General features: G+C 58.5%; 2 protein-coding genes across 4 annotated transcripts in view; both read left to right on the forward strand.

Annotated features, from left to right (window-relative positions):
* The window catches only part of LOC112548516, a 5,962-nt gene extending 1,382 nt beyond the window's left edge, over positions 1 to 4,580 (forward strand). The window contains exons 3-6 of the mRNA XM_025194522.1: positions 50 to 446; positions 945 to 1,165; positions 1,939 to 2,281; positions 2,566 to 4,580. Of these exons, the coding sequence (XP_025050307.1) occupies positions 50 to 446; positions 945 to 964 (417 nt within the window). The 3' untranslated portion in view covers positions 965 to 1,165; positions 1,939 to 2,281; positions 2,566 to 4,580. The remainder of the gene's footprint in view (positions 1 to 49; positions 447 to 944; positions 1,166 to 1,938; positions 2,282 to 2,565) is intronic.
* Positions 4,581 to 5,135: 555 nt separating this feature from the next.
* On the forward strand, positions 5,136 to 7,639 carry LOC112548521. 3 transcript variants are annotated; one of them, XM_025194529.1, is made up of 4 exons: positions 5,136 to 6,086; positions 6,256 to 6,723; positions 6,855 to 6,910; positions 7,242 to 7,639. In XM_025194529.1, the coding sequence occupies exons 1-3, from the start codon at positions 5,879 to 5,881 to the stop codon at positions 6,908 to 6,910; spliced, it is 732 nt and encodes a 243-aa protein (XP_025050314.1). In that variant the 5' UTR covers positions 5,136 to 5,878; the 3' UTR covers positions 7,242 to 7,639. The 3 variants fall into 3 exon arrangements, with proteins under 3 accessions (XP_025050314.1, XP_025050315.1, XP_025050316.1); XM_025194530.1 differs by lacking the exon at positions 6,855 to 6,910; XM_025194531.1 differs by lacking the exon at positions 6,855 to 6,910 and having other exon boundaries at positions 6,256 to 6,630.
* Positions 7,640 to 8,291: the final 652 nt, after the last annotated feature.

Genomic DNA, 8,291 nt, shown 5'->3' on the forward strand with positions numbered 1-8,291 from the left:
GCGTGGGGGGGTGTGGGCTCTGTGGGGTGTGGGAGGGGCCGGGGACCAGCCCCTGCCAGGCCACGGCTCCCCTGACGGGGCCTGTCCCTGCCTCTGCCTCTTCCCTTCCCCAGGTCTCCTGCGGCCCCCGGACGTGTCCGAAATCTCCCAGACCGAGTCTGTGGCCAAGGGGAAGGGAGTCACCCTGAGCTGCCGCATCGCGGGGCATTTCCCGGGGGAGCTGAGCGTGACCTGGCTGCGGAGGGGCAAGGGGGAGGACACTGCTGTGATCCTGCGGGATGTAGATGAGTGCGGGGTGGAGCCCGGCACGGCCGTCCTGGCACGGGATGGGAAGAGCTTCCAGCAGGAGACCAGACTCACCCGCTGGACGTCCAGGGACCAGGGGGCAGAGTACATCTGCCGCGTGGGACACCTCGCCCTGGAGACCCGCTTTGATAGGACCAGTGGTAAGCGATGGGGGATGGGACAGGCCCATCAGCTGTTCTACGATAAGGGGCCTTGTCACGGGCCCTGCTCTGGTTCTGGTTGTGGTGGGTCCATAGAGGAGCAGACACACTTGTTGCCTGGCCCAGCCTTGAGGGGCTGTGAGCCCATGGCACTGCCTGACCCCTCGCACCAGGACCTCCCGGAGGCTGTCTGCAACAGGAGTTGCCCAGGGCTGTGTGGCTGGTTGAGCGAAGCCCACAACATAGGCTGCCAGGAGCTGAGCTCACTCTGGCCAGGGCAGAGGGTGGGCATGTGTCTGGTGGTTGAGGACAGGGGCCTCTCACGGACGTGCTGCTCCCACCTGTTGCAGCCTGCCACCCACACTGTCCAGTCCTGGAGGAGGGAGATCTCCCAGCCAGAGACCCTGGTCTTTGGGCAGCCAGGGACCCGGCGGTGTCTGATCCCAGGGTCCTAGCCTGGCCAGCTGGCAGTTCTCTCCTGCGCCATTTCTCAACCAGGAAAGAAGCCCAGCCCCTGAAGAGCTCAGACCCGCACAGGATCTGGATCCACACCCTCACCCCCAGTTGGGCACCGGACGGGAAGTCCTACAGCGTGGAGTAAGAGCTGCACCTCCGCCACACTGGGCCCAAGATTGATGGGGTGGAGTACCTGCACTGCGTGGAGCATGAGGCCCTGAAGAAGCCCAAGTTCAGGTCCAGTGTGCAACAGCAGCTCCAAGGTAGGAGCGTGTAGGCCGGGCAGCGCGGGGCAACACCAGAGTGGTGACACCCGAGAAATGCAGCAAGTCATAGGCAGTGGCACATCCTCTCCAGTCACCCTGGGTGGGCAGGGGAGGCATGGAGCACTCTCAGCCTAAAGGGCCAAGGGAGATGCAGGCTCCCATCATGGACCAGAGTAGCAAGTGACAACGTGTGTCAGGGGATGCTCCCAATCCCAGATTGGCTCCCCCAGCTCTGATCCCATCTCCCAACTGGAGATCCCCTGTCCTGAGCAGCAGGCTTCAGCCTGGCACCTGCACTTCCCCATGTCCCAGTAGTGGTGTGCACCTGCGGCCCTGGCCCTGCCTGGCTCACGGCAAAGCCCACAGGCTCGGAGTGTACCAGGGGAACGGACTCAAGGGCCCAGATGGCATGTCATGACTCGCTCTTGCTTTCTAGGCCATGCTGAGTCTGACAGAGCCTCAAGCAGGTGAGGAGGTGGCTGAGGACAGAGGCAGCATTGCAGTACCTCCTCTCTTGCACCGGCTAGGCTGGGCTGGGGGATCAGGCCCGGGCCCAGGGGCAGTTGCTGCATTGTCTCCAAGCCTTTGCTGGTGGAGGATGCTCCGTCCGTCCTCCCTCCATGTGTCGTCTGTGCAGCGGGGCTGGGCAGGGAGCCCAGGGGTGGGGGCTGTCTCTCGCCCTTTGTCCATGGGGGTCCAACCCCAGCAGGCCCCCATCTGCCAAAATAAAGATGCTGACTCTCACCCACACCAGTCTCCCTCCTGCCCAGGCCTGACCACCGACACAAGGGGCTTGAGTTCAGAACAGGGGCACGTATGCCTCCAGCACACGCGTGCCCCCTGTACTTGCAGTGGCTGTGGCAGCAGCAGATCCTGAGAAGGTAAGTGCGGGGCGGAGGCAAGGAGGAACCAGAACAGCTGCAGATAATCCAGAGGTCGCACGCCCCCGAGCCCTCTTAACTGAACCGGCAGGAAACGGTGCTCCCGACCAGCGCGTGAGCAGAGCGGGCTCTGTTAGCGTGCGCCATCATTCGTGCAAGGTGGGCACACAGAAGTAGCCAGGAAGCAGTCTCCAGCAGGGCAGCAATGAGGACTCGTAGCTCTGCTGCTAAGGTAAGGACACAGCCCACTGCCGCTGGCCGCGCTGCTTACCCGTGGCTCCTCTGAGGTCTCCACCCACATGAAGCCCATGGGGACACCCTGCCCCTGTCTGCAGGGGCGGCCTGGCAGTGACCCTGCAGCTGGGGGTGGGAGGGGAGTGGGAGTCCCCTCACCTGTCCCTCTTGTGTCCAGCTTCAGACCTTGGAGGAGCAGGTGAGGGGACTCTGTGTGGCAGTGAGCAGGCTGCGGGGATCAGGAACGGTGAGGCTGTGATTGGCTATTTCCATTCCTTACAGGTCCAGATGCCTACGGGAGAAACCCCACGAGAGGGTCCACAGCAAAGGAGTGGAAGACTGTCACCTCTGCACCCAGGCAACGGGAGCTGGCGTCTGCTCCCCCAAAGCAGTTGGGGAACAGGTCCAAGGCCCTAGCAGCCTTGCTGAAGGATGCAGCAGAGGGGGCCGCAGAGGAAGAAGTCCATCTGACCCCCACTGAGCAGACTGGGGCACCATTGCCCAGTCTGAAGAGGAAACGCCGGGTTGTTGTGGTGGGCCACTCACTCCTGAGGAGCCAATCTGCTGACTGGATCCTATAGCAAAAGGGGTCTTCTGCATGCCTGGAGCTAAGATCAGCAACGGCACTGAAAGGATTCCTGATCTCCTCCAGCCCTGCGACTACTCCCCCATGGTCCTTGTCCATGTGGTACAAATGATGCAGCTTGGAGCAGTCCAGACCTGCACCATGAAAGACTTCCATGAGCTGGGGGCCAGGCTTAGGAAGTCAGGGGCACAGGTGGTATTCTCATCCATCCTTCTAGTTGGCAGCAGCCGGTGGTGCCAGGATGCACCAAGGGCCCTTCCCCTTAGGGCCTTGACTAGGTGGGGGGCTGCTCACCCAGCCCCTTCTCCGGGCTTGCCCGCCCCAAATGTCTTTCGCCTCTGGGACCCAAGGGCCCAATGACTCATGGTCCCAAAGGTGGCAGTGATCAGGGTGCAGCTCAATGGTATCTCCTCTGCTGGAGCACCTCTCCAGGCCTCTCCCGCATTGCTGGGCTCCTCCCCACCCTGTGCCCCACTCCAGGCACCGAGGGCTCAGCTCCTCTCAGCTGCTGCACCACTGCAGCTGGCTCCTGGACCTCAGATTACAGCACTACCATTTCCCCATGCCCTGGCTCGGCACCGAGGGCTCTCTTAGCACAAGCCGGGCCCTTCAGGCTCCAGCCGGCTGTCCTCATGCTAGCTGGTTAACCAAGCAGCCTCCACTGCTCCCTGGCTCCTATGACACAGGCCCGTGCACCAGCCTGCACACCATGGGATCTGGCCATTTGCCAGGCAATGGGGCCTCAGCTGCCTTACTGCAGCCCCAAGGCCTTTGCCCTGAGCACTGCCCCAAGTGCTGTGCGGCCTGCTGGCTATGCCAGGGTTGCAGGCTCAAGCCACCACTTGGGGCTCCCAAAGCCTAGGCTCTATGCACCAAACCATATCCTGTGAGGGGCCCAAGCAGTCTCACACCACTCCCAGGGCCAGATCTCTGTGCACTGACCCTGTGCGCCATCAACGGCCTAAGCAATCTCACATCCCCCGCCAAGCTGGTCTTCCGGTAGCAGCCTCAGGAGCCTTGGGCCTATTGCCTGCAGAGGCAGAGCTCCCCAGCTTCTCCTGGCCCCCGAGAAGGGGGCCCCCTAGGGGGTGGCGCAGAGTTGGGTGGAGCAGCGGCACCACGTCTAACCACTTGCTAACCACCACCCCGACTGCCAATGCCGCCGATGGCATTGGTAGCTTATTCGGGTCCCGAGCCCATGGGATCGGAGCGGGGGCGGAGCCCCGGATGGGCTGATTTGCCCTGGGCCCTGCACTCTGCTTGGGTCTGCTCTTTCTGGGGGGCATGGGTCTGCCCCACCTCCCAGGAGTGCATGCCACAGGGGGGAGTCGGCCACGTCCTCCCATCCCCTGAATGACCCACCCGTGGTCCTATCCCACTCTCTGCTGGGGCCCTGCAGCGGCCGCTCCTTGCAGCCTCGGGCCCCGAACCCCAAGCCCTCGGGCTGCCTGGCTGGGCAGCCGCCCCAGCCCTGCCCAGCTCTGTCCCTCCCTATGGGAGCCCCAATCCTGCCCCCACCACCCTGCGGGAGCTGCTCTCCAGGCTGCCTGGGGGCCATGTGCATGTACAAGTTATAAAGTGCCATAACTCCAATCCTTCAAGGGAATTTAAAAGGCACCTTTTGCAGAAAAGCCTACTGCATACGAAAAACGGGCAGTGGGACTGAAAAAGATTAAAACATTTAAGTATGGATATGCAAAACAAGCCCTATCAATATGGGTTTGGATTCAGCCCAAATCACGGACAGTGATTCGATTTGTTGATTCGGATCACCATCTCCGATTGGATTCGGCCAAATCAGAATCCAAAGATTCAATGCTGATTCGGAGAATAGGCAGTTCAGACATAGACACAGCTTTAAATGTTTTTTCTACGTGCCTTGAGGTAGCAGGGGCTCGTGATCGCTGTGACGCTGGGGTGGATGGAGTGTCCCACAGGAGTGCATGGCCCCCCACTGCTCTGTGGCAAACCCAGAAGTGGACCCTAAGTACTTCCAGTCCTCTGCCAGGTTGGCTGAGGAGCGCACTGGGGATTCCCCCCCACCCCCGGCTCAGCGACCGGGCACAGTAAGTCCCTGTGTGCCCCCCTAGACCCAGGAGACACCAGTTGCTGAGCCAGGTGGGTGCAGGGCCCCAGCACACTCCCCAGAGGACCCAGAAGGGGAGCAGAAGTGCTTCTGGTCCTCTTCTGAGTGTGTGTGCCGAGCGCGCTGGGGAGCCCCCATGCGCCCCAGCATCACAGCAATCATGAGCCCCGGCTACTGAGAGGTACGTAAGAACAAATTTTAAGCTGTGTCTATGTCCAGATTGCCAAATCTTTCTGAATCCCTCTGAGATGATCCAGAGGATTCCGATTCGATTCGGAGACATTAAAGGGTCCTGTGATTCAATTCAGACTCAGAGATTCAGCCACTCAATTGGGCCGAATCTCCGCTGAATCGAATCGGGAACTGAAGCTTCGCAGAGCCCTATTAAGTAGTCTGTCTGCTTCACCAGTTGCCAGACAACTGATGTTCTCAGTATGTTGAAAGCAAAGAAGAAATTCCCAGCGATGACACAGAAGTGGTTTCAGGTAGTAACACCCAAACTTTGCTGTCCTTTTTTTCCCAAGATGCCTAAAACACTGCAGCCGTATAGTCTTTAGCAGGCCCTGTCCTAGGCAGAGGGAGGACAGCGGGAAGCCTGGCCCGGAGACCACGCTGCCCACGAAGGTGCCCACCTTTCACCTTGGCCTCAGCCCTGCTGGGCAGGCTCCGGCAGCCGCCCCTTGGCACTTTTACATGTGCTCCGGGGGTGGGGGTGACGCGTGTGTGTCAGCATCCCCGTGCATAAAAATGGTGATGGCAGCACTTGAACTAAATCTCATTCAACGAACTTTAGTTCAAGAGCTCCCGCCACCATTTTGAAGCATCGGGACACAGATTCATGGCTAAATTGAGTAGCTATTTTTGACCTTGCATGAGAGACTTTATGAATGCACCATGGAAACATTTAATGTGTCTTTTTATTAATGCTTTTGGATACAGTCATGTTTATAATCATTTATGGGGAGCCTCTAAATGTATGCTTGTCCAGGGCCCCGATAAATCTTAATCCACCTCTGCCTTGCTTTCTCTTCCCGGTTTTGAGCACAGAAAGAGAAATCATCCTGGGAACCCTGCCCGCCGTGGCAGGTCTCGCTGCAATAATCGTTTACTGCTGTATGAAGAGGAGGAAAGGTAAAGTGGGGAGCTGCCGCTGGGCTTCAGGGTCACAAAGGAGGTGACGGGTCAGAGAGGGTGGAGGGCAGTACAGACGCCTGGGGGTGGAGAGGCTTGAGCTCAGACTGGACGTATGTCCCACGCCATCCCAGGCTGACCCCTGTCCTGTGTGTTGCTCTGACTCTAGGTTGGGCGGTCCCCTACTCTGTCTCTGAGGTGCAGATACCAGAACAGTGCCTGCTGGGCCAGGAGGTGACCCTGTGCTGCTCCATGGAGGGGACATTCCCCAAACATGTGGCTGTGACATGGGAAAGGATCCGCAGCAAGTACAGGACGGTGCCTGAGAGCGCTGGGGACCAAGAGATCCCCGAGCACCAGCCGATATTACCCGCCCTCCCCCAGAGCTGGAGAGAGACAGAGGAGAGAGCTGGGACCTGCCTCCCGTCCTCCCTGACCTTCACCCCCACGCTGCAGGACGATGGGGCGGGGGTCCAGTGCACCTTCCTCCATGGTGTAAAAAGGATCAGAGAGGAGCGGGTGTCCCCAGAGATCCGGGTGTGGGGTGAGTGCCCAGAGACCCTGCTACCACCTCCACGTGTGGTCAGAGCCTGCTGCTGTCAGGGGGGATGGAGATGCAGATGGACCAGCTTTTCGGGTGAGCAGGCCTCACCCATTCCTCCCTGCACCACCCCAGGCACAGCCAGCTCCCTGGGGGGCCCAACTATCCATCACCCCCAAGCAGGATCCCAGCTGTCCCTCACACTAACACCCCCACTGTCCCCCCAGCCCGGCCGCAGGTGTCTGAGATCCAGGTGTTGCCGGAGTGGGACCCCCGCGACTAGGTGCCATTTGCTGTCCAGCTCCACAACTTCTACCCCAGGGAGGTGTCCCCTATCCCGTGGGGCTGGGGGGAAGACCCCGCGCAGATAGACAAGAACGTGGATGATCCTGACCCCAGACCAGCTCCCCCAGCTCTGATCCCGTCTCACAGTTGGAGCCCCCACATCCTGAGAAGCAGGCTACAGCCCTGCGCCTGCACGCCCCCATGTCCCAGCAGTTGTGTGCTGCCTGCGGCCCTACCCAGCTCATGGGAGAGCTCAGAGGCTCTGGGTCTACCAGGTGAATAGACACAAAGTCCCAGACGGCACTTTAAGCCTTGTTCTTGTTTTCTAGGTCATGTTGAGGCTGACAGAGCCCGAAGGAGGTGAGGAGGTGGCTGAGAACAGAGACAGCATTGTCAGCGTGAAGAAATCCTTCTCATTCTCTGTTCCTGGGTCTGAGATCTCCCACCCTCCTTAATGTTTCCAACCAGGGAACCTGGGGAACCGGTTTGGTGATGCTGGTCACTCCACCAGGGGTGATGACCACTTTTAAAAGGATTGGTTGCCATCAGCAGGGTTCAAATAATACCTGGTTCTGGGTGGATCCAGATGTTGAGACCAAAACATTACTTAAGGTTAGCAGGTGCCTGAGGCTGTTGTCTGTATGAATTAGTCAGTATGCTTGAAGATTAGCTATAAAGGTAGAGATAAGTAAATATGATGCATATCAAACGGGCCACTGAACTCTAATAAAAGGCTCATGGTATCCTGTATTGCTTAAGGTGTTTTCTCTGGAATCCCTTTGTTTTCCTCTTCTCCCATGATACCCCTCTCTGACCAGTTGATCAGCACAGACAGGCTGACACCCTCATATGCCAGGAACCAGTTCATTAAGGTAACAAGGAACTGCAGTCAGACACAAGCACACGGGTCAAGGGAAGACCTCTGCATCCGGCTGGGTGTCCGGCTGACACCCTCAGGGGCCAGCGTTCAGTTCATTAGGGCACGTCTGAGCCAGACTGGGTCAATCGGCCTGTACAAGCTGATCCCCGTATGTGTCTCAACCTCAGCACGTCGCAATCTTTTGCCCTAACTGTCCTAGCAGTGGTCACCTATTGATGAGTGGATCTCACAGTATTTCTGGGCTTCACCGGGATCTTTGGCTTCGGTAAAAGAAGCGTTGCTGCAGAGCGAGTGGGAAGGGGAAGTAGAGTAGGACAAATACACCCAGTTACCACCAGTTTGACTATCAAAGTTATTTATTGCTAAGTATATGAAATGTCTGATGGTACTAGTAGTAATAGCCATGCACGGGATAAAACAAAACCAATTACAATACTACCCTGGTTGAGTACTTGAGGAAACCTAGCTCAAGCTTAACTAACAATATTTAGGTTCGGAA

This window comes from Alligator sinensis, unplaced genomic scaffold, assembly GCF_000455745.1.
Source record: "Alligator sinensis unplaced genomic scaffold, ASM45574v1 scaffold1186_1, whole genome shotgun sequence".
Classification (NCBI taxonomy): Eukaryota; Metazoa; Chordata; order Crocodylia; family Alligatoridae; genus Alligator; species Alligator sinensis.